The 26979-nt window shown below is 44.1% G+C and overlaps 1 protein-coding gene across 2 annotated transcripts in view; it reads left to right on the top strand.

The window, feature by feature from the left end:
- Positions 1 to 2982: 2982 nt before the first annotated feature.
- The window catches only part of GEFmeso (Guanine nucleotide exchange factor in mesoderm), a 57654-nt gene continuing 33657 nt past the window's right edge, over positions 2983 to 26979 (top strand). For both annotated transcript variants that reach the window (XM_011154924.3, XM_011154922.3), the window contains exon 1: positions 2983 to 3582. In XM_011154924.3, coding sequence (XP_011153226.1) covers positions 3501 to 3582 — 82 coding nt within the window. In that variant the 5' untranslated portion in view covers positions 2983 to 3500. The remainder of the gene's footprint in view (positions 3583 to 26979) is intronic.

The following is a 26979-nucleotide window of genomic DNA, read 5'->3' as shown; positions in this document are numbered from 1 at the left end:
AAAAATGCTATTGTGTAATTTATTTATATTTTGAGTTGTATAGTACCTATGCCACGAAAACTCGAAACGAAGCATCACACTCTTCGAATCATTATCTATATTTATATTGTATTTCTACGCAAAACTTCTTACATTTATACTTAAACGCGGAAGTGATAGGTATTGCGGCGATTATACCGCAATACCCGAGGAAACTGTTTTATTTCATTTAATTTCGTGCAAAAAAGACTTTTAATGGAATAACTGAATTCTTCGGAAATAAGAAGAAAAAGAGATCTATTCTCCCGTGAGCAAGTACGGCCAAATTTATCGTTAGATTATTTTGTACAAATCGATATCTCGCTGGCAATAAGACAGATTTCGTAATTGTAATGATTAACGGTACGGCGCGAGGAAAGATCGCGCTTTCCTAAGTATTGCTAGAGATTGCAGCGTGTTCGTAAGTTATATTATTTCATAAGACGCGACGACATAAATTTAGCCGGTACGTTCAAGTAGCTATAGATGATGCAAGAAGAATGTATGTAAACAAACTGTGGTAGGCTGTATTCGCGTCTGCATTTCCTTAGAACGATATTTACTGTTCAGTATATTGTTTATGGGTATATTACGATGCGAAATAAAAGGCAAGTGTACATCACACTAACATACCGAACGTTTCCCTTGATTTTTCGTCGTGCCGCGCGATATGTAGCACCGAGGACACACGAGAAAGATGAATTTTCCGAAATTTATCGGCGACATGCGATCGCGGCCGATTTTCAAAGAAGGGAAAAAATGGACGAGAACGAGTGACCGGATCTCGTCGCGAACTCGTATTTTCCAACGAGTGAAAGTTCATTTCGTTCGAGAAGACTCGATGAACGGCATCCTAATATTCAGAGGGTACATTCTCCATTCATTCCACCGTCGGATGCAACGACGCGCCGGCGGTCTAATAATAGAACGGCGATTCCGACGTATATCGTGCGTGCGTGCATGCGTGCGTGTGTAGTGGCTCCTAATGTATACATACACGCACGCGTGTATAGCTGTACGTGTATATTCCATGCTCCTCCGAAAAATAAACGCGAGCGTGTGTGGGGGGTTTCGAAAGAATGTACAGCGACTTTCACACGGCGCCGGTTGGGCAATATTCGGGAGAGGGTCTCTTACTTCGTGTTTTACCCTAACTCGTAAATATTCTACGCAATGCGTTTCGAATTTCCACTTTCACGAAACGAGCCAGACGTTACTTACTCCGTACGATTTGACAACTTATCGCGGCGACCCCGATGGGAATTTCGATGTTTTTAAAATGCGACATGCAGCCCAGCGCGAGCATCGCTCCACATCTCTTCGAAAACGAGCCGGTTACTAGACGCGTGTCTTCGATATCAGCCAAGAAGGAACCGTATCGATACATCCCGGTATCTTACGCATTCAAACAGTCTATCAATCAAGCTGTTTCGGACTATGAACCAGGCACTTGATCGGAAAACTAGGTGAATCGAATCACTCGTTCGACCAGAGCTAGTATTTCAGTTTGTCCAGTTTTACGAAAGATCTGTGTTTGTTGCTGAACTTGTGTACACTTTCGGGACTTGAAAAGAAACAGTATCATTATGAGGAACAGTGTTATTGGTGAGGAAAAAAGAACTAGAGTGCAGGTAATACACAGCCAGTTTAGGGATAGAAAACAAATGTAAATTGAACATAAACTCACCGAAAAGATGACCCCGCCTACGACGTTCCGTCTATCGACGTAACAACCCTGGCAATTCCATGTCGCTAGATCTCTCCAAACGACCCCGGCTGCTCCTTGTCGCCGAACTCGATTCATATTGCCGGTGCTCTTGAGTAGAGACCGGAGGACAGTCGGTGCATTCAGCCTGTTGTCGTCGTCGTCGTCGTCGTCGTCGTCGTCATCGTCGTCGGCTCTCCGGTGTAAAGTTCATTCGTCCATTTGTTCGTTCCATCCGTCTCGTCCCGCACCGTCCCGGGAGAAGCTGCAAAAATTGCGATTGTCCATCGATAATCGAAGGCACGTATTGACTGCACTTTCTGCACGCTTCAAGTTATTCTTCCGCCCGTCATAAGTGCGCACGCCATTATTTCGCTTTAAATGCGCGAAAATACAACTAGAACGAATGAACAGAGGTAACATGAAATGATTTATATGGTCTAAATACGCGAACTTTATTCGTTTCCCGTCGGCAGGATTGAACTTGTGTCGGTTTCACTTTCAGTTAGAATTCGCCTACAAAATGCGAACAATGTCGTGTGATCGAATAATTCGACAAAATTGTCCTGCACGATTTGCAATTCTCGAAGGCAGAGAGTTCTAACGTCGCGTCTATAATATCGCCTAACTGTACGCTTTAAAAAATTCAAACTATTCGAATACAACTTCAGACTTCACAGACTCGAGCGATTTTAAACTTCAGCCTGCAAATACGATCTGTCTGGTTTCGTTTAGTCCACCTAAAAATTCCAAGCATTATTTTAAATGCAAGATTCGATACAAATGACACAGTACAACACGAAAAATGCAGCCAAAATAAGCATACGGATCGTTTAATGTACCGGAAGCTGCGCGGTCCTTGCCAGAAGCTAGTCACGCCGGATAATCCGCGATCATCTGTCGGCGTCGGGCACGTCGATGCATCTGTGTGGTATTCTCCGCTAAAGTGAAGGAAAAATCGCCAGAATCTCGTCCAAGCGAGACCAGGACGTGTACAATCTGTCTAATGGCAAGTACAGAGGTATCGGCGCGCGCGTTTCGTGCGAACGGTTGTCATCATCTCACGATTGTTGTTCGGCCGTGGTATTGTTGATCAACAATTCGCCGCGCGGAGCTTTTCGGTGGCTCGCTCGCGCGAGCAGCCCTCGCTCCGATTCGCTCGAACGTTGGTCCTCGTTCGTTCACCCTCGGCAAGTTTCGGCGGGCGCCGCGCGCCGGCCGCGCGACGCCGTGTCAGTCGTGTCTCGTCCTGCGAACGCGCCGCTCTCGGTGGTGGGATCTCTGTCCGGTCGTCCGTCCGTCCGTCTGTCCGTCCGTCCGTCCGTCCGCCTGCCTTCCTGTTCGCGATCGTTCACCCTCGGTGAATTTCGGCGCGTCGCGCGTCGTCCGGTATCGGTTCGGTGGTGTTCCTCAGTCGCGTCTCGTCCGGCGATCGTGTCGTGTGTGCTGCGTGTGTCCGTTTCTATCTGTCTCTCTTTTTCTCGTTCGCTGAAACGCTCGCCCGTTCGCTTGCGCGAACATTCACCCGCCAGCGAGTTTCGAAGTTCCTAGAAGATGTCAGCCGCGATCGTCGCGTGTTCCTCGCGGACCTACGGTTCTCGCGCCGCTCGCCACGGATCGGCGGCACGCCGCGCGATGTGACGAGAGATGACCGATGCGCGTTACGACGAGAACGTGACATTGACGATCCGAGAAGGATCACCGCTGCTGCCGACCGGCCGAACGAGGAGCACGGTACGTAGGACGCGCGTTGAGATTCGCTGTGGAAGACGTCGCGATGGGCAGCGAGGCGGACGCGGAAGCTGCGAACACCAGTGCTGTGGACTCTGACGGCTCGGTTAGCTGGGAAGATTTCTTCGGTGAGTGAGAATTTTACGTGTTTCTTTTTCTTTCCAGCTCTCATTCGTCCACCGTGCGTCCGTTTAGTGGACGTGCACCACAACGTGAGTTGAGTTTGTGCAAGTCGCCATCTAAGCGCTCTTGCTCGATCCGTTGTGTTTCCGTGACGACGTAACCTTAAAAATTCGTATTTCGCGCTCCTTCGCATCGTGCGTGAACTTCGTTCACTGCAAAGTTTTTTTTAGTTGGACTGGTGCTGCACTTAGAACTCTGTTGCTTTTCTTGTCGACGTTTTGATTCGCATACTTTTTCCAAAACCTCCTATCATCCTTGTTCTGCTAAAACACAAAAATAGACATAGGATTTGTGAAACGGTAAAAATCGTGTGCAATGCACGCGGAATACGCGACCGGAATAGGCTGCGGACACGCGCGCGGCGATACGGACTTTGAAGGTCAGTTACACCAATTTACGTTCATTGATTCATGTTAGCGATCACTGCTGTCCTACCGCACATTATCGCCCTAGTTGGACGGATAAAGAAGTGGATTTCGACGTCGGTTACGTGTTTACATACGTGTGGCACGTCGCGCCGATCGCGTAGGTGACCTTCGTCGTCTGCAATTGTCTCGTAGACAATGGTTTACGCTACGGTTACGGTTACTTTTTCCACGAGCCATTGGAATTTTTAATCCAATAAAAACAAGAATTACATCGTAAACGTTTCGTATTAAAACATCAATCTATTTATTTTCTAAACATCTTAAATTGGTACTAGAACTTATCCTTATCTTAAAAACATAGATATAATTAGGTAAATTAGAGCTGCTGGCAATATAAAAATAACACACACATACAGGTTGCGTGAAAAGTTCGCGGAGCGGCATCTATAAGTAAACGGTAGAATTATAAATTGTAGTCGGTTATATTGAATCACTCATCACATGAACCTAGGTTAGGTTCTCATTTCCATCTGTCAATTCTTTCTATGTTTACAAGCCAATTGAAGAAATTGACGTGTCAGTATATTTGTTTGCAATGGAAAATTTGAAACAGCGTGCAGTGATTGAGTTTTTTGTTAAAAAAGGTTCAAAGGCAATGGAAATTCATTCCGAGATGGTAAATGTGTTAGGGGAATCTGCTCCTTCGAAAACAATGGTTTGTAAATGGGCACTTGAGTTTCAATGTGGTCGTACAAGCATTGAAGACGTCTAAAAAACGCATCAACACCAGAAATCATTGAGCAAATACATGTTATTGTTTCTGAAGATCCAAGTGTAACTACGTGTGAAATTGCTCATACCGTAGGCATTTCAGATGAACGGGTACGGCATATTTTGCATAAAGAATTACAAATGAAAAAGGTGTTTGGAGAAGTGGTGCCGCATACGTTAACAATTCAACAAAAACTCGCTCGAAAGCAAATTTCTCAGCGTCATTTGGATCGTTTTAAGAAGAATAAAACCGATTTTGTGCGTCGTTTTATAACTATGGATGAGGACCTATCTTGGATCTATCACCATGATCCTAAATTGAAACAGGAACGTTTACAGTGGACTGAAGCTCGATGTTCAGCTCCAAAGCAAACAAAGCATGAAAGATCGACAAAAAAAGTTTTGGCATCAGTTTTTTGGGATGCTAAAGAGATTTTGTTAATTGACTATCTGGAAAAAGGTAAAACAATTAACTCTGAATATTGTTGTAACTGAATATTGTTTTGGATCAATTGGACGCAAAAATTCGTGAGAAAAGACCTGGTTTGCAGCACAAACAAATCATTTTTCACCAAGACAATGCACCTGCTCACACAAGTGTTTTGTTAATGTCTAAATTCAATGAATTGAAGTACAAATTACTTGATCATCCACCGTATTCGCCAGATTTAGCACCCAGCGACTTCTGTCTGTTCCGAAACCTGAAACAATTCCTCCGTGGAAAGCATTTTTTGTCGAATGAAGGAGCAGCCGTAGAGGCATATTTTGCAGACCTTCCAGAAACATATTTCCGCGATGGAATAAAATTATTGGAGAGCCATTGGGCCAAGTGTATTGAAGTTAATGGAAACTATATTGAAGAATAAAATCATTTGTAGAATTAGGTATTTTTTATGTCAGTTTCGCTCCGCGAACTTTTTACGCAACCTGTATTTATTTTCTAAACATCTTAAATTGGTACTAGAACTTATCCTTATCTTAAAAACATAGATATAATTAGGTAAATTAGAGCTGCTAGCAATATAAAAATAACACACACATATATATGTGTCCAGAAAATGGTGAAAAATGCATCCAAAAGATTTATTGCGTATCTTATCAAAAAAGATGCCAAAATTAGTGCTCCGATGATCGCTGCAATAATGAAACAACGAGATATATGTTTCAGTCAGTACTATTCGTAATGTGTTGCGCAATAAATTATCATGATCAAGTAATGAGAAAAAAGTTTATTGTCAACAAGATTAATCGGAAGAAATTAATTCAATTTGCAAAAATTACTCAATAAGAATAATAACCTGGAATAAAGTCATTTTCGGATGAGAGTAAATTTCATATTTGTGGATCGGATGGGAGACGCACAGTACGGGGAAAAAAGAATTGCGAACTGAATCCATCTAATCAAATACCCACTGTAAAACACAGTGGTGGTTCAGTGATAGCAGAGGACTGTATGAGAGGGGTTGACAAGCTGGAGGGGTTGCAAAATTATATTCCATCGAGAGCATAATAAATGATAAGATATATATCGCCATTTTGGAGAATTAAAAATTTAGCCACCAGTGCAGAAAAACTTGAACTCGAAGACTAATACATTTTCCAAGAAGACAACGATCCTAAACATACAGTCTATAATGCTAAGAACTAGCTGTTGTTGTATAATATACCCCTCCACACTCTTAATGCATACTCCTCCACAATTATCGGATTTAAATCTCATAGAACATTTGTGGAGTATTCTCGAAGATGCAGTGAAAAAACAACAGGCATCAAGTCGTACAGACTTTGTTAAAATTTTAGAAAAGAATGGGACGAAATTTTACCTACTCTGATGAAAAATCTCGTCGATTCATGAAGACTACAAGCAGTGTTTAACTCTAACAAATTAATTTACCTCACAAGATATTAATTTACTTTTCATTATTAAACAATTAATGTGTATGAATACTTTTTGTGCCTTAGAAAATTGTTATTTTTCGTTATTATTTTTTATATTGTTAAGATATATTATTAAGGCATATTGTGGATAAAGTTCCGAAAAGCACACCCCTCTGATTGGCCTCAATTTTTGAGTAAAGCTTCTCCTTAGCTCAAAAATGAAAACCCTTGAAGGATTTTTGGCGACAAAGCCTTATTCATCCCCCATCCTCTCTCAAAGTTTAAATTGTTTTTTTACTATGTCTTCGAAAATATTAATTTTAGAGAAAAATGTCTCGGACAATAAATGAAGCTTTTGAAAAGCTCCACAAAAAAAATATATATTATTAACGTAAATGTAATACGTAAATGTAATGTTTTGTCGTTATGTTGAAAAATAGCGGTAATTGTTTAGAATAGAGCCTTTTTCGAATTTTGATGTTTTTTTGCAGTTCTCTTGGTAAAAGAAAATGTGACTCCAACATAAACAGTGATAAACAATCGACTTATCAATTTAGTAAGGCGATTTAGAAGATATATTCATAATAACATATTTACAATAACGGATTATTTTCCCATAGTCTTGATGTTAATATACATCATAGAACTAACCCTCCTAAGTAACAATCAAAGGTTTTACTCATCGCTCATTGTTTATTAAAAACTTACAAACAAATGAAATTTTATAGAGTCCATTTTCTTTAGACATAATGTACACTAAACAATGTTAAACAGTACATATAAACGGGGGCGAAGCCTTCTCCCCAAACAAATCCTAATCTAACCTAATTTATTGCATCTTTATACATTTTTAGACATTGTTGAAAAGTTCTCTTAAGATCTATCACTTAGCCCAACTTAACTTATTATATCTGCATATAATTGTGGTGTAAAGATGTGGGTCTTAAGGAGAACAACGTCCAATAAAAATTCGGAAAAGGCTCTATTCTAAACAATTACCACTATTTTTCAATATAATGGTAAAAGTATTATATTTACGTTAATAATATGTTAATATAAAACATATGACCTTTTTCATAGAACTTTTCAGAAACTTTATTTTTTGTCTGAAACATTTTTCTCTAAAATTAATATTTTCGAAAATATAGTAGAAAAATAGTTTAAGAGAGAGGGTGAATGGGGCGAATGGGGCTTTGTCGCCAAAAATCCTTCTAGACTTTTCATTTTTGAGCTAAGGGGAAGCTTTCCCTAAAAATTGAACCTAATCAAAGGGGTGCGTTTTTCGGAGCTGCACCCCATATTGTTAAGATAGAGGGATGTCATGTAAGAATAATTATTTTTTTTTATTTTATTATCTATACAGAAATAATCCATTTTCTGAGAAAATTCCTAATGTAGAAATACTTTTTATACCCGCTATATATTAAAATGAATGTATTTGTAAAATTATATGCTAAGATAGTTTTACATCTATAAAATGGTGAAATATAAAATGTTTTTAGTTACATTTAAACTTTGATTTTATATAATGATATTTAAATGATTTCGTTTAATGGAAAAGAAATATCTCACAAATGACACACTGACCGTCAATGGATTGATTAAGTATTCGAATCTCGCCGGTATTAGTTTTCTTTAAGCTTTGAAGTTGCAAATGAATCTCTCGAAATGGTTAAATGTATCGAATTGTCGTTTGCATGCATACATCGACCCTACATTGCCTCACGCTTCGACCCGACACACACGACGTCTCGGCGTCGCGAACAAAAGTGCGTGTGCGCTCGAAACGAACGACCCGAATTAATGCGCGTCTCGGAGCTCGTCGCGCGCCTTCATTGCGCCTAATAATGCGATCGCCTTTCTCGGCACGTTTAACCATTTGAGAGCCAAGACGCGAAGCGCAATCGCGCGGAACTCTCGCGTTTTGCGCGCAGAGGCGAAGGCGAGAAGAAGGATCCTCCTCCACGGCCGCACGCTTTTATTACGTCTCGCGCGCGCGCGCGAGAACCAGCGTGCTTCATGTTCGCGCTTTAGAAACGTCATAAGCAGAGAGAAAAAAGAGCTGTGTAGAGATAAGTGTAGAAAGTATGCTACTATTCGCGAGGAGAGAAGAGGTCTATATGGCATGGGAAGAGAAACCATTAAACGTTGGGGCGTGTGAAGGATGGGGACCCTGCCTCCTTATGAGATTGGGGTGACATTTGCTTCGTTAATTAGCAGAAAAAAACAACATCGAGACATTTACAGTTCTTGATGAGAGCGATATTTTTTTCGGGCAAAAATGGCGTTTGATTATCGGTTATTCTTTGAGAATATTGCGTACGCGCGCGCGCGCACATACGCGCACACACATACACACGCGCACACACATACACATGTGTACATGTTGAGATTCTTTTTCTCCTTGTTTTGAAATCACTTTTTTCCATCGAAAACGCGACCGTTACGCCTTTTCTTGCGCTTTTCCGGATTAAGCGTAAACGTTGGAAGATTAAAGATTCTCTCTCTCTCTCTCTCTCTCTCTCGCGGCCGTGCGCGCTTGGCGCAATGTTTCTCTTTAATTAGAAAGTCCCGGGGCGCGCGGAAAATATACACTATTTCATAATGATAAAAAGCGTAATTGAGACGTTACGCGCGCGCTGAGCGAAGCTCCCGTAAGATTGCGAGGCGAAACTCGAGACTAGTCGCCGAGATTAATCGCCTGTAATAAATCGGCGCGCAAAGCTCCGCCGGATTCGTAACGCCGTCGCGCGGTTATTCCATCTCCGGTTTCATTCACTTCGGAACACTTTCCGGCTCGGAAATGCAGCGTGGCTTGCGTGCGTAGTTCCGCGTGTTCCGCCAATTACTTGAAAAAGTTCAAGTCCTCCCGAGAGAAATCACCGCGTTTTCTCGCCGCCGGTGCTCTTATAGAACAGCGAGACCGGATTCGAAATAGCGGCGGTGAGCATCAAAACAAGAGAACTTTGTCGTATTCTACGTGCGCTTAGGCTAATGTTTGTCGCATGAATTTGTGTCGGTTTGTCCATTGATGAATAGAGGATTTTTAGGATATCCGAAGAAAATCGTTGGGAATTCGATGGAGTCAATCAATATATCAAATAATATTTGTCGTACACAGAGGAAAGTGTCATTCTACTGCTAGGAAAAAGGATTGTGCGGCTTGCTTGCGTTTTGTTAAGTAATGGTTACCTTTAGTAAAGAATATTTTCTTGATCGTCTAGAAATATATTAGGCGTCTGAGACCACCCGTACACCTTTTTCTTTCAAAAGCTAAATATTTTGGAGAAAAACATTTTAGGTAAAAATTGTATGGTTTCAAGATAAAAAAAATCTAGTACTATTGTTTCTTCCGACAAATAGTTAGCGAGATATCGTAAATTAAATATTAAAAAAGTTCCTAAGTTTTCCTTAAATATCTAAAATTAAATATCTAAAAAAAATATTAAATTAATAAATAAAAAAATGTTTCAGACAAAAGTTATTCAAATTAATTGGTAGAAAAAGATGATATAATAAAAAATTCGAATTTCCGTTTAAGAAAAGTAATGATCAGCGAATATCTCGAAAGTGTGGCGTTATTTAACAAACTAATATAGTTATTTTATGTTTCCCTTGAAATCATATAATTTTTGCCTAAAACGTTTTTCTCCAAAATGCTTAGTTTTTGAAAGAAAAGGGGTATATGGGTGACCTCAGACACCCAGTCTATGCATCATCAACTTTAGAAAGTCATCGGAAGAAGAATCTATTGTCTTTTCAAAAATGTTATACAGAACTTACACTCTATATAGAAAAAAAGTAAACTGTATTTTTGTTTTAATTTAATATTCTTGACTGAAGTGTATTAAACTTGTTGGAATTCAGAGTGCATTCTCAGAGTAGATACGATACTTGCGATGAACATTCGACAGACTTGCAGGTGTATAAACTTATGAATGCTCGAAGTACAAGTAAGATTCATACTCGAACGCAGTGTGTATTTTCCCGTGTGTGTACGACAAACGAAATAGCCTCGGGGAAGTCGTGTGTACGGGGAAGTCGTGTGTACGGGGAAAGAAGAAAGGGACAAGAGAATCGTGAAAATTGTCGGATTCGTTCCTTCTGCGCCGGGTTTGCCATTTTCAGTCGCTCTCGTGAAGTTGCAAGTGCGCACAGTGCAGCGGGCGAACATCTCGCTCCGGCAGAACGACCACTTCCAACACAAGTGGTGGAGCTTAAGGATGCAATACCCGGCGTGGTGCAAAAAACTGCCGCTTTGCCGGATGCAGCTTAGAGTGACGGCCGAACGCGCGTGCGTTCCTTTCTTCTGTTCCTTTCTTCTGGACGAGAGCGGAGATCGTGTGTGCGTATTCTCTTGCCCTTTTACGTCGCGTAACGTCGCGTTGTGCGTCGCGTAGCGTGTCGCCAGCCGAGAAGAGCCGAAAATTCGTGCGGCCGATCTCTGCTTCTCTCTCTCTCTCTCTCTCTCTCTCTCTCTCTCTCTCTCTCTCTCTCTCTCTCTCTCTCTCCCCTCTCTCTCTCTCTCTCTCTCTCTCCCCCTCTCTCTCTCTCTCTCTCTTTCTCTCGTTTGGATCTTTCAGACCAAGTTGGCCCCGACGCGCGCGACGTGGCCGCGACAACGACCCGACACTCGTTGCTTCATTCTCTCCGGCCGCGTTGTACCTTTGTCCTTTGGCGGCGACATTAGAATATGTCGACTCATACTTTCTAAATGGCGACGGCCCTTAGAAACGCGCGTGAACTCCCGACTTTCTCGAATTTCAAATTTCGAAAGTTCCGTACGCGTAGCACGAATTCTGGGGACTCGTGCGTAAAAATCCGAGTTCCGGCGGGCGCACAGCTCTCGAAGTGTCGCCGAAGCCTTGCGCGAAGTCGAAGGATATCAACACAAGGCACCCGCGCTTCTGCTTCCACGAACGAGGTCGGCGTCGCACAGATCGACCTTAATCAATCGTTTTCCACGATCCCTCCCCCCTCATCGCCTTTATCCCGCAGTTTTCAAAGCCGAGAGAGAGATCGAGCGTCTCTCCCGACGATCTAACGATTCTCGCCGCGGACAGATAAAATACATATCGCGCAGACGATCCGATAGCGCTGTATTTCCTCGGGACACACACATACACACACACACACATGCACGTTTTACGCAACTCGTATATCTCGACTTCGTAGTTCCGTGTGCAGGCAGGCAGGCAACGAAATGATAAAAGGCCGCGGCTCTCTCGACATCGACGCGCGGCGATGGGCTTCTCCGAGGCGGCGTGTTCCTGCCGCATTTAAACGCGCGCGTACCGCGCGCATTTCCGCGATCAGCCGACGTTCGGAATAAAATATCGGATTGTCCTGCGCGCGCGCGCGCTTTGCCGCACGGAGCCAGGAGACATTCCGGCCTGTGCGTGCAGGCAACATCTCGGTCAACCGCGATACTTACGGTCCTGGTAGTAGAGCGTGGGCTTCGACGAGGCGTGGGCGTGCACATCGTGCTTCTGCTCTCCGGTTCTCCGCCAGGAACGCCGGGTGAGCCGCGACCCGGCTGAGAAAACGCTTGCGAGCGCTATCATGCGCGTTCTCGGCGTTTTTATTCCTTTTTTTCAGTCCAAGGCGCGATAGAGCAACGGCGAGCGCGAGACGTTGATGTGTTGATGTGCTCCTGTTACGACGGATGTATCCAGTGCGCTTGGTGCGCCCAACGGGACTCGGCTAACTGTCTTTATCGCCTGCGATTTTGTCGAGAGATCAATCCTCACAGGAGTCGCCCACTGTGGGCGACTACCCACCTAGAAGAATAAAGAAGCGTCGATGGTCGATCGCACCTCCGTGCGACACACTCGCCGCGGCATTCGCCGTCCTACTTGTTATTAGCCATTGTTGAAATTATATGCACGTGAGATCGTATACACGGAATGTTTGACATCCAGATGGAGAGATTCGCGCCGTCTGTCTCGGGCCGGACTCACACGTACGACCGAGGAGGAATCGCGGATTCGCCGCGACGTGACTTTATAGGATAGACATGGCGCGCACGACGCCTCTGGCCTGTTTGCATTCGCAGTTACGGAAGATGCGTATCGTTAGTGTGTTATAGTACGTAGTAGGAAAGACGGCTGGGACAATTTGTATGCGCGGAGAAATATATACGTGGATGGGTATAATATGCCCACGCGACCGCCGCGAGAGAGTCGCAAGTACGCTTCTTCGTGGCAGGTTCTTCGTGCACGTAGTACGTCTTACGCGCCGTACGCGAGCGGCGCGAGACCGGCCGTGCGCGCGTGCGCGTGCGCGTGCGTGTGCGCGGCCAGCTTAGATCTTCATCCGAGACGCCATTGAACTTGATTTCCCGCGGCCTCGCTTGCACGTGCAGAAATTTTAAAGGAGAACCGCATCGCCTGCGGCGGCGCAAGTTCTCTCTCTCTCTCTCTCTCTCTCTCTCGCGCGCGCGCGCGCGCGAGACCGGAACGTGCGCGCATCCACCGACGGACGCGAGAGTTGTTCGCGCGCCGTCCGTCTTTCCATTTCATCCTAAACTCGACCAAATCAATCCCCCTCGTTCGCTACGCGCGGGGTCACCAACGAGCGCCCCCGACGCCCTCAGGCGGACGCGAAATTGATTTCTGCTCGTCGAATTTCAGCGATTTTTCGATTGCCCGGCGTTTGGGCCTGGTTCTCGCTTCTCTTGCATCTACATTTTCGGAAACACGGTGTAACATTCTTTTTTTATTCCAGAATGCTTCAAGCACGATAGCCTTTGATGAGGCCAACAAGTCGACATTTACAAACTACACAGTGTAATTAAATTTGAAAAAGTTCTCCTTTGTAACTTTATTATGTCCCGCTACTTGTTTTACTTCGTTCATTAATTTTGTTAAAACATTGACTACCATGCTGTGATTTTCGTTGATTATTTCATTGCTCGACTCAAGTTTGAATTTATTAAATACGTGTTAAATGGCGTGCAATTCACACGATGTATATATTTGCTTCAATTTGTTTCACATTGGCATACTATCATCTGTACATTCAATTTGTTATATCACATTTGATACATATAGGCCTGGATGGGCTCTAACCCACCTAAAAATACGCTGGCCCACCCTTTGGCCGTTTTAGAAAATTTTAGCATAATTATGCTATCTTATTCTGTCCAAGTTTTCACCAAGTTTTTTATATGAAGTTATTTTTATAATTAAAATTCTACAATTAATTCTATCTTCATAGTTAATTTCTCCTAGAGACAACACGCAACGGGTAGAAGCATTAAAATGAATGATAAAATTATATACAATATATAATAAATATAGCCCATACATATAAACGCTAGCCCAACTGTGGCCCGCCCACCCGCATGAACTTCTGGCGCCGCTTATGTTGATACGTAAATTAATGAGACGTGATAATTAACAGCGTTGATCACCATAGTAGTCAATCATGTTAAACATTCGTCTGTTTTTGGGCTCGGCAGAAGAGGAATATTCGGACGGAATGACAATGACTGACAATTATTATGGCACTGTCAGCCGGCGTTTATCGCGATTTCTTTTCAACGGAGACGCGAGTCGTCGGATAACGCTGATATCTAAACAAGTATCACACAACGCGCAGCCTTTTTTCTCTCCGCTTTCCTGTCGCGCTTCGTCGTTCGCTGTTCTCCATGACGGCGTGCGAGAGGAGGATGTTTATGGGCTTTGTTCTTCTTCGCGTGAACTCGTATCTCCGCGGCTTTTGATTGCACTCGCGCCCACGCGAGCCGCGATACGATTTTCGCCGGGCGAATTATCATCGCTCGTTCGTGCTCGTTCCAATTGACGTCCAGGAAACATAAACCTTCTTCCTTTCTTGCTCCGATGCACGCGCAATGCTCGCGATTATGCGGGCTAGTTATCGTAATGATTGTACGACCAAACGCGTCGTCTTTTGCCGTTGTTCGTATCAAGATTTATTAACTTTTGCCCGCAGCAAATTTATTTTCCGAGAGAATCGCAAGGAACGCTAAAATACGAATGTAGCTTTATTCGATGTCAATAAACGGCCGAATCGATTCGAGTCGAGAAACACACACGAATGCTGAATCGCGGAAGCGATTCATTAGTTGGAGTTTTTTTACCGTATACTTAATTACCCGTAAGCGAATCGAGACGCGTCTTCCTCATTAGTGAAATCGACGAAATCGCGAAACCGAGGGAAGCGAACGATGCGAGCCTCTGTCGTCGGCGGTGGCGGCGGCGGCGGCGGCGGCGATCCTCTCGGAACCGGCCACGAGAGCGTGGAGTGTGAACGAACCTTTATCTCGATTCGCGTGCAAGGCTCCGCTACGTATAAGGGAATCGTAACGAGTAGCGACATTAGGCATCTCGGCGACTTAACCCTCTTGACGGGGATCCGGTTTTATCGGCCGTACCGGGTATATACACGCGAGTCCGATCGCGTACGAGAAGAGGAGAGGAGAGAAGCGGGCGAGAGACGGCCAGGAGAGAGGAGCCGTGTGTCGCGCCGGATCGGGATGCACGCGGTCACCTTTTTATATCCCGTCCTTATCCGCCAAACAGCGACACGCGGCTCCACAATGGGTGAATCCGGAATCGCGCAACGAGATCCGACCGATAAATCGGGCCGCGACGCGGCTTGACCCTTGACCCTTGACGGCACCGTTCCTCTTCCTTCTCGCTTCTCCTTTGATTTCTATCCTCTATTTGTTATCTGTGCGCATCTATATCTGACGCAAAGTACCTACTCTTGGCACTTGGGAACGACCGTCGCCTCGCGCGTGCGCACACAAATGACGTTGTGCCTGTGTTTTCTTAGCACATTGTTGTGTTGACCCATCACGAGGAAACTCGTGTTCCTCCAGCCGAACATTGTCGACCGGTCCGAGAATTGTCTCGCGTTTCAACGATGGTCAAAATAAGGGGGACGAGAGTTTGGAGAATGCTGAAAAGAGGGGCGTGTGTGTCGGCGATGTGTGAAAAATTATGGCATTTGTTCACTTGGCTGCGAAATGGTTTAGACCCAATGGAGTAAAGTGCTCATCAAATCATCACGATTGAGAGCAGCTCTCAATCGTGACAATTTGGTACGCTTCTTATTCCATTACGTCCAAATCGTTTCACAATGAAGTGTGCACTGGGAGAGAGAAAGAACGGTCAATCGCGATAAAATTATAGACATTTTCGATGCCAGTCATATTTTTTGTTGCTCCGACAAGAAGTAATATATGCATTATATACACATAACAAAGTTATTACATGTCACGCTATTGTATTAAAATTTTTTTCGACTATAATCATTTCATTATGGAATTATAGTCGCACATATCAGATAATTCTTCGCTGATATATCGGTAGAGATTTTTTTTTTTCTTTAAGAATAAGATGGATGACACGAGTAAGATACGCGGGGATACAATGTCGGCACGCGAGCGGAATTAACGAGTGCATAAACAATACTTTGCTCTCTCACGTGTGTGTAACGCCGCTTTTTCCGCGTGTCACATGTGACACGCAGGTTGCGGGCGATGTCGTAATCGCTCGACGCAGGACGGCCGATGTTTCGAAACACGACGGCCGTAATAATTAGCTTAGCTTTACGTATCGTCACTTGTATATTTTGACGAATGTCACGCGTAGCCTGAGCGCGCATGATTGCGAAAGTGCGAGGCGACACCGACGCCGATAAGACGCGCGAGAGAGAACCAAGTCACGTTGAAGGTGTGCCGTGCACGTTCCAGATATTAGCCTTTCTACGGGCTTTTTAGTAACATTCGCGCAGGATCTTCAAAGTGCGATTCAATAGTAACATTACGTAGAGATACATCGTCGATTATGCGCGATCGCATGCAGATATATTGGTCGCGAGTGCACAGCGGCGTGATTTGCAGTTGCGAATGTCTAACGAGTACTTAATACCGTAGAGAGCACGAGAACGATCGGATCGAACGTTATGCGAATAGGCGAGATAAACCAAGGAAGTCGGGCATTGTGACATACGAGCGTACAATTATACGAGATAGTTGATTTAAAGTCGCCCGGAGCGCGTTTACCTGTCCGTTGCATTGAGTCGCAGGAATCGCGAATACGTTCGCCGAGCGGAGCACGCCGTATAATTGGTCTGTCGTCGGGCATCTAGCTGATTAATTTAACTGCGGCAGGCGCGATCTTTTAGCCTTTAACTACGGACATAATTTAGTTTCGCGCGCGTTTTAGTTCTCACACGCGGACACGCGGGACACCCTTCGTGAAAATTCACGAAGGGTCAATTGAAAAGAGATATGTGGCAAAATATAATATAAATATATTTGTTTCATATAACTCTCTCTCTCTCTCTCTCTCTCTCTCTCTCTCTCTCTCTCTCTCTCTCTCTCTCTCTCTCTCTCTCTCTCTGTAAATGTGTCATTAATATCATATATATTTTTATTCATATAATTTAAGACTTTCTATCGGAAATATATATGAAATAATTAAAATTTCAACATTTCATTACATATATTATTATTTCAATATTTGAAATAATTTGAGTTGAAATAATTTGAGAAACAGAGAGAATTTTTATTTGGAATGGGAATTTGTTTCGAGAAGGACGCGAGGGGACGTGCGGAGATTTTGATTTTATTTATATTCGCCGTATTCGTTATTCGTGAGTAACTCGATAACTGAGATGACATCGTGTGCGTCATATAATATTATATAATTTGCACAGGAATATCGTGAACGAAAGAGAGAGAGAGAGAGAGAGAGAGAGAGAGAGAGAGAGAGAGAGAGAGAGAGAGAGAGAGAGAGAGAGAGAGAGAGAGAGCTTCCTCGTATTTTGATATTTTCGTACTTCTCGGCGGAAAAGTGCGTTGACGGAACAGATGGTCGTTTGTACGCGCAGGTAGCGGGTAGCGGAACCCTGCGCGTCCTATACGTCGCACGTGCGTCGCGGAGATTGTATTTCTGGGAAGGTGTCGCCTTGCACAAAGCACCGTGCCAAAAGGCCACGACCAGACAGTCTGAAATCAATTTGCGGCTCGCAAATACCGTCACTCTTCGTATACCACGCGCGTTTCACATCGTCGAATATACAGTGTGTCGCACGCGAATCGCGCGTACTTCCCTCCGCACCGTCAACACCCACGAGCTAATCCGAGATGAGTCGCCGTTCCCATCTCGTCTACGGTTTGTCGGTCTTGTCGTCTCGAGTGGAATTATAACGCGAATATCCGCGATGTATCGATATTGAGGGCGCCAAAAGACGCGTTTAACTTGGCCGAAGTGGGACACAGCTCGAGAATAGACGCTTTAATCCGCCTCGAGTCGAGTTCAATGCTCAAAAGTAGAAGCCGAGCAGCTTCTCGGAAATCGTTTGAATCCGGATTGTCAAAGTGACAATCCGGAAGCTTTCCCGCCCGTCGAAGCTGCAGCTCTCCTCGGGGTGTCGTTGTTATACAAATCGAACGTTCGCGATTATTTCGTTTGCTTAGAAGTAATAAAAGCAGCAGCAGCGTGACTCGAGTCCGATGACTCATTCGACTCGTCGAGATCGGCCGCGTGCACCGTATTGAGACGACGAAAAATCCGTTCAATCCTCTTTTCCGAGGGAAATCATTTCGACGAAAACCGACCGAATGCGCACCGCAGCCGACGTGCAACGCGGTTCAACGAATTCGACGATGGAGCACGAGAGTGACTCCTCGTCTGAAAGAAGGTTGTCAGTCGGCTAACGGTGAAAAGCGCCTCGCGTTCTCTATCGAGTTTACGAAGAGCGCTGCGCCGCGCGCCGGTTCGCTCCTTTCCATTCCGTTCCTTTCACAGGGCCACCGCGATGCAGCCCGTGCTCCTGTAATCGGTTCTTCTCCGTGGCAGCTGCTAACGTAGATAAACGAGGTCTTTTCGCTGCGACTGAATTTGGGCACGTGCGGTTTTTCCTTCTCTTTGTCGCTCTTAGCGCGAATGGCTCGCCGACATCGTCGATAATCATACGGGATATGTTATGCAATTATATCAGCGCCCGCAGACACCCGCTGTCTGCTTAAATAGCAAGGTGTATGTAATAATAATTACACCTTGCATGCACATGACGATATTGCTCGCTCGGGCTGCCGTCGCGGTAGGATAATTGAATGTAACTCGAAATGTGTACGTGTTCTTTGTCTCATTTTTTAATGGACTCTTTCTATTGGCAAACTCGACTGATTTCATTTGGCAAAATTAGTATACAGCTGATTCCTTTGTAAATTCAACTGATTATTATTAACGCTTTATATGTAATTTAACGCGATGGCATTTTAGTGCTGATCGTTGGTGATCATTATGGTGCTCAGCGTTGAATCGTTATACGAAAAGCGCCGGCGCGCTTAATAATTACGAAATCGTTTCGTTGCACAGGTCGGCGAGAGGTCAGCGGCTCCTCCCGCGAGAAAGTTGTGTTTAGGTGCCGTTAATTAAAATCGACCGAATAAATAACCGGCCGCTTGGTCGTGGCACCCTCTAGAGAACGCCTTCGCGCTTCTCGCGATTTCTCAACGAGACCGCGAGATAAATCGGTTCGATTTGTCATATAATCGGCACGCTCGCCTCGGGTCGCTGTCTGCGAACGATTTCGCTGATCGAGAACGGAGCGCGAGGTGGGTCGCGAGTAGATGAAAACGCAGCGTGATGCCGTTCAAAAGAAGCTAATTTGAGAATATAAAGCGGGCGCGCGGTGATACCGCGGACAATAACATTCTGATTTTCTGATTAAACAGGAATGGACTGGTTTTCTCAGGGGGTACTTTCTGAGTGTGTCGCACGTGGTGTCCCGCAAGTTGCGTGTGCTTTTTCCGCAGTGCAGACGCTGGACACCAAACTAGGAAGATGGCGATTATTTTCGTGTAGCGGATAGGGTTGCCAGATGCAAAATGGGACTATTTCCGGGACATTTTTTTGGCGATGGTTGAAAAATAAGTTGTTAGAGAATTGTAGTTAAAAAATCTCCGCAAAAAGGGTCGATTATTTGCCCGGTTTTCGGTCCTCGATTTTGAAATCGAATTTTATGCCAAAAGAGATAGTTCACGATGAGACATTAATTACAGAAAAGTTTTACGTTGAGCATACGATTGGTTTCAAAGATGTAGAGGGTCAAAGTGGTCACTACCTACTAAGAAAGTATGATTCTTTATCGCACGAATTTTTGCAAAATTCGGTATCTATGGGTTCTTTGAGTTGCTGATTATGAATCTGATGTTAGATTTTTAAAATTCAAGATGGCAGGTGCAATATGGCGGACACACATAGTGAAACAATCATTTACTTTTATTGGAACTGTTATGTTGTGATTTTTTTAGCTAGCTGATTGCGAATTTTCTATTAGGTTTGCGAAAGTAATTTTTTCAACGACAATTTTTGAGTGGAAAAAGTATTTTTTATTGTTTTTTCATAAAAAAAAATATCAAATTTAAATTGGTACGTTACATGACGCATAAAGGATAACGTGATAGTTTTATTTGTTATATTTAGAAGCTTTTTCATTGCAGACGTGCTTTTTCATTGCAGTAAATGCAGTAGAGGTAAATGTAAAACTGATAGAAAATTCGCAATCAGCTAGCTGAAAAAACCACAACATAACAATTCTAATAAGTAAATAATTGTTTCACTATTTGTGTCCGCTATATTACATCCGCCATCTTGAATTTTTTTAATCTGACATCGAATTTGTAATAAGCAACTCAAAGAATCTATAGATACTGAATTTCGCAAAAATTCGTGCGATAAAACGTTATCAGTGTCCAACTTCCTTAGTAGGTAATGACCACTTTGACCCTCTATATCTCTGAAATCAATCGTATGCTCAATGTAAAACTTTTTTGTGATTAATATCTTATCATGAGCTATTATTCCGCATAAAATTTAATTAAAAAATGGGGGACTGAGAAATGGGCATTTTTTGCGGAGGTTCTTTGAGAGATAGAGGGACAAGACGGCTAAGAGATGATGCTGTGTACTCGCAACAAACAAATATATGTATTAAGTACCGGCAAAGAGAAGTTGTATTTCTTCCTTTTTTTTTTTTTTTAACACAAATGGCTTAGTTGACACTAATTTTCATTAGTCGCACGTCGGATTTTTCGGCCCTATAAATCGCGATGACTGCTTTCAAGCTTTTCTCTGGTACCAATTAAAAACTGTCAATTGAACATTATGATTATGATTTTGTTGAAATTCTGATTTTCCGAGACACAGAAGACTTAAATTCCGGGACATTTCCGGAAATCCCAGCCATCTGGCAACCCTAGTTGCAGAAGACGTGATTACGAATACAAATCTGTAGATTAGGAACATACTTCGGCGGATGACGAACCGCGCGACTATTCCATCGCGCGGGTAAGCTTGATTATCACCTGAACTTGAACCGAAACGACTCGATGTCACGAGAATAGCAGCAAATGCTAACAACAAGACGTGGAAGTTGTATCGTCTCCAACGACTCGTGCGAACTTTAATGATAGAATTTAACGACAAGAGCGTTCGTATCTTTTACTCAGACGCGAGAGGCACGACTCCTCGAAAGTCGAAATAACGACTTTCCAGACACCCCGTACAGGCATTTCTGATCTGGTGGGCCGCGCAGGGTACGTGGGAGGCGAGATACGTCGCGTGTGCAGTGGCGTAACAGTAAACAAAGTTGAAAAGAAGGACATCTCGTCGAGCGAACCTGTTCGGCCAACGCATTACCCAACGAACGCGACGCATATCACGGGTGTCGATTAATTTCCGTCCATTGTCGGCGTCGCGAAAATATCGTCAACGACAGATGCTTCCAACAGATAGAGGTGTCCAGTTCGACGTCGGACGAAACGATGTCTCGGATAACGTCGAGAATATTGTCGCACCATGAGGTCGTCTCGAACTCTCCTTTTCTCCAGCCCGGTCGCGTTCTCGGAAGAAAAATTTCGCTAAATTGCCAGCCTCGGAGCAATTAGTCGGCTTTGAAAGTGCCGGCGGCGCCCATGCGCTCCGATCACACAGCTACGAAACGGAAAAAAAAGGGAAAAGCTTGGAGGCCATGAGCGCGCTCGCGCGCACGGTTACGCTCCTATTACGTCGGGCACAGTGTCGTGGGTGTAATGACAACGGCTAAGATTGCCAACGTATGCATGAAAGTAATCACCGTATGTATCTCTGAGAAATGTCACTCGATGTCGCCTGAGAATACATCCGCGAGCCCGTTGAAACGGTCCACGGAGCATTTGTCTATCACCGTCTATTATATTGTGATTAAGCGCACACATGTGTCTGCCGTGAAGCGGGAAGAAAAGTGTGACAACGCGTCACGTAAGTAGAATGTAATTTAGAAAATGATGAACAACGAATGTTTATTTATTTATCCATTCATTAAACGGCGAGGAAAATCTTTCTCTTTTTCCTTTTTTTTTTTTATTTTACTCTATCGAGAATTTTATTGCATACGCGACAAAGCAAAAAGTGAAGATCGAGAACAGGGATATTTGCATCGTATTAAAATTGAAAATCTCCAAGCATATTTGCAGGAAGGAAGAGATCGTGAATCTTTCGAGGAACAGACAAGCCTCCTTCGAGCGGCGAGATTGCGTTCGTCGCTTTGATAAACATCGTGACGCTCGAGAATGTCAGCGAACTCGCGGAAACGCATAAATTTGCACGCGCGGCCACGGGATCGGAGATCGTTCGGCTGTTTTACGAGACGGGTGCAGCCTCCGGTCTGGCGTTTTGTAGTCGCCGCCTAAATCGCGATTAATCGCCCACGTTAGCAGAACCGACCTGACGGCCGACGCCGACGCTCGTCGCGTCGCGTCGCGTCGCGCCGCGTCGTCGTTCCGCGGACTCGTTCCAGACCGGTTTTCTGCCCGCAGCCGTCTACACGGAAAAGTGCCGCCTCGAAACCAGACCGCAGCGCGTGGCGTAGCGCGCGAGATAAAGTATTCTCTTAGCGTGCGGAAAGCGCACCGAGTGAGTGAGAGAGAGAGAGAGAGAGAGAGAGAGAGAGAGAGAGAGAATTCATTCGGGATGCATCCTACGATCTGAATAAAAATCAGAAGGAAGACGGCTGATTTCTCTCGCGCTTCTTCTCGGGGAGAGAAGTTTCGTGTCGTTATTTTGAGGAAGAGGAGGTACCAAGATCGGCAGGGTACATATTAATTCCAACGATAATCTCAGAATTATCAATTATCAGCGGTGGGTCTCGAAGGTGATTCTGCCTTCGATCCTTCCCCGCGGAATCGGTCCTTCCCCGACCGGTCCCGACGATTCCTCCTCGCGACTCGATGAGCTCAGTCGGCGTGCTTCGCGGTTACAGTTATCGGTCAACGCGAATTATAGTGATCGCGTGCGGCCGCGAAAGAAATATGCAGATCAGGGCTCATTAATAAAGCGCGATCATCGGATGCTTTCGGAGATATCGTGGGCGATATCTCGAGGTCTATCTCCCGACGGGACGTATTCGCGCACGCTCGCTTCCGATATATATATATATATATATATAATATCGTCGTATACACAGACGCCTCTTTATTATTACGGACGCGCGAGTCCTTGTTCAATATTCATAGCGCGTCGCGCAAAAAGCGTCTTCGCCGATGATAGTCTTGTTACACGCGTCGTCATATATTACAACGATTCTCGGTACCACCGCGGGGTTTAAACCCTCGGCCGACGCAGCGCGGCGCGTCTCTCGCATTCAGGTCGCCCGCGCGCGTGCTGCGTGCGAGAGAACTTCGGCGCAGACGGGGTGCAGTTAAAGCACTTCGTACATAATTCAAAGTCCCCGGGACAATGATACGTTAACGCGTGTCGAATCGAGTTTTGAGCGCCCCGGCGCTCTTATGTTTATTTGCGGTTTCGATTATGATTCTGAGAAAAGATTTGCGTCTCATTGAAATGTTTGAGAAGTGGAAGGGCGAAGGGGAGTATGAAGATGTGTCCCGCGGTCTTCGAGACGTTGCCTCAGACCGGATGTTTGCTCGATAGTTAAATGTTGACTGAGTCTTCACTGATGCATCCATGTCCGATTCTCAAATTCTCAAATGAGACACGTTCTTCTTGATATCCAAAGCTTAGGCTTAGGCTTTGGGTGATTAAAAAAATTCAGACTACTATAACTATAATATTACAATATGGCTAAATAGAAAACAATTATTTAAATATCCGCGCGCCATCCCTTTCCTCAGAAAAAAAAATTAAGAAAAATGCGTTCTATGACAGAAATTGGTTAGAGAATATTTTTAAGGGAGGTTTTTTCTTTTTTAATTTCCAGTTTTAGACCTGAAATATTATGGAAAGAAGTATTACAAATATTATACCGCTTTCAGTTGCATTTCCTCCAAGTTCGCGATTTCTTGCGGCCTCAAAGGTTCTAAATGGTCAGGACACGTCATGTGCACGTGTCTAGCTACAGGCTGAAGAATGCATAAATTAGAGAACTATGTAAATCTTTGCGAACCAATTTACTGATAAGATTACATTCACTGTGTACATATGTCGGCGTATTTATATCACAACTGCAACTAGAAGCAACCCGGTATAGATAGGATCGATGTTTAGTCCGGAAAGACATCAATCCTTTTCGTTCTGAAGATTGCGCAGCCATTGTGACACAAAGATAACACGGACGACGTAAGACACAATGGAATGTTCTTTGTGAATCGGCCTCACTGCCATAAACGTACCGATGTTGAATTAGTTCATTAGCTAATACCACTACGGTCGGTTGCAACGCGATCTATTTCTCGTCGAGGACGATAATCTATTATCTCGAAGAGGTGAGTGACGAGGAGAGTAAACACGAGTGGAAAAGAAGAATTATCCTTCATTGCTCCGCATAATAACGTACGGATAGTCACGGATTGGAAAAATTTTTTTGAAAAAATAAAATTCCTCGAATTTATGACACGTGAGATTTGATAAAACGTATTTACAGGTGAAAGAAGAAATTAAAGATCAGCCCATATAGTTTGGAGATAAAAGCAACATAAATCTGACACATTTATCGACGTTGTAAACGATTTCGCGCTATCACGGTACATCCTCTCGCGCGATAAGATAATCATTGGACGCGCGCGTCCGTATGGAGGTGTCAGACGCAATAATATCAATGTTTCTTCCAGTCCGATACTCGATCCATCTCTCGATTTAGCCAAGAGACCGGTACTCCCATGAGTAGTGTTTGTCGTTTGCGAGTTTTACGGAAATAAGACATCGCACGCAGTGGTTTTCATTAATCGCGCATGCATTGTGATTTCGCTTTAGGCGCCCAGGTGATCCGCGTCGAATACTCTCGAGTGAAGAAAAAACTCAATCGAAGAAAATTGTTTGTTTTTCCGACCTTTCGCGTTGTTAAACATGAATTTTTGAGGAATTTTTGTATCTATGAAATTCATTAAGGGACCAAAAAGGTTTCAACAGCCGAAAAGTGAGTGAGATTTGAATGACGGTTGTGGACAAACGAATAAACATACAGAAAGTTCCTTTTTTGCAAGTTCTTTAATGCATTTTTGATAAACAAAACAAGCTTTGAGATTTCTAAAAATATTAGTAATGAAGGGAGATATTTATATATCTCCCTTCATTACATTATATGAAGACAACCGCGTGACTCGAGCACTGCTTTCTTCTTGCTGCGATTCCGGGTTAACGAATTGGAATTTTTCGATTTTCTTTGCGCCATTTTGATGATGAGATCTTTTTCTATAGAGTAAACCTAAATTCTGTAAAAAAAAACGTCAAAGTCAGAGCAATGGCAACCAAAAAATAAAAAGTGTCGAAAAATTCAAGATATTTGTTGTTAAAATAAATATGTATAATGTGTATTAAAAAATTAATTTTTATATGTAGACCTAGGTTCAGTTTATGTAATATGTCTTTATCTCTAATTAAAAAAAAACCAAGTCGATATCTTCAGACGTTCTTGAGCGTTACCGCGGCAAAACTAACGGAAAATGTTTTGAGACAAAACCAGTTACAGTTTGGGAACATAATTACGGCTAAAAAATTGATACGAAGCTCAAAATTGCCTGTGCTATAAAATGACTTCTCGAGGTCAGCTTCTATCTAAGTAACAATCACAGAACGTCGATTTCTTTCTGTCTTAGCCTCTTTTGTCTGCCTGCAACAAGTGTTCCTTATCACGCATCTGGCGCTTCGCGACCGTGCGCGGCCTTACATATTTGGCTCTCTTGAACTCAATTTTGCGCATGTTAAAATTTTTCTTGCGCCAAAATGTTCTTAAAAGATTGTATTAATCGATTATGTAAAAAGCCAAAACTCGATTTTTAAGAAATTTCAAACTTTTCTGGTCCCTTTAACACTTTGCCGGCCGCTTACTTCTCGCATCGCCTTTACTCTGCCGCCGGCGAATTTCGCGCGGGTTCTACTGCTCGCCGACGGTGATATTAAAAAATGTCAAGAAAAGACAATCGGGATAGTTAAAACAGAAGCACAGTGGAAACATTGTTGCCGCGCTGAACCGAAGTCACGCGTACATGACAGCGGCCGATAACCATCGGCGAGCAAAAGTCACGCGTACGTGACAGCGGCCGGCAAAGTGTTAAAGAATACTCTGAAAGGAAGGTTTTCTTTTAAAATTGTCTCTAATCCAGACCTGAAATATTACGAAAAGAGATTACAAACATGCCGCAAGTTCAAGAGACTCGATTTGTTTAGAGAAATAAGAGCGACGATTGAGCGCGCAGATTGATATGATACAAATATAATACATCAGCGGTCGGTTTATTTTCCTTTTAACGACAGCCGTGCTTTCTTCGCGACGCACACTTTCGCAGGGTGTCGTGACGCGATTAATTACGGCCCGTCGAAAATTGCCGGCGCTCGCACGCGCTCGAACAGCTGCGTTTGATTCGCAAACGGTAAACTCGGTGCTCTAATTGCGACAATTGGCCGTCATTGTTTCCCGGGCATGTACGTACGTAAGACGAGGAGAATGTACGGGCCGTGCCCGGCCCATTAGGCCCCGACGTTGCAGTGCGCCGCGAAAACAACCGGCCATAATGCCGCACACCGGTATGCCTCTCTGTGTCTTTTCCACCGGCGCGGACTTTCGCGAATTCGCGCGCGCGCGCGCGCGTGCGTGAAATTAGAGGCACGCGCGAGGATAACGGGAGCAGAAGCGGTGCGCGCGCTCGTGAAAATCTGAACGCGGCAACCGGAAAAAATCGGGGAATCTCCGTCGAAAGCGACGAGCCCACGGAGGCGAGCAACAACGCGGATGGTATCTTTGTTTCGAGATGAAACTGCGTTTTTAACGAAATTAACGTGTGGTTAACGACCGTCGCGAGATCTCTCAGTGCGGATATAATTTACATCCGAAAAAAGTATTCTATTT

The sequence above is a fragment of the Harpegnathos saltator genome, unplaced genomic scaffold (genome assembly GCF_003227715.2).
Source record: "Harpegnathos saltator strain DR-91 unplaced genomic scaffold, Hsal_v8.6 scaffold144, whole genome shotgun sequence".
Lineage (NCBI taxonomy): Eukaryota > Metazoa > Arthropoda > Insecta > Hymenoptera > Formicidae > Harpegnathos > Harpegnathos saltator.
Note: the sequence above shows the minus strand (reverse complement) of the source record. Positions and strands in the feature narration are given on the sequence as shown.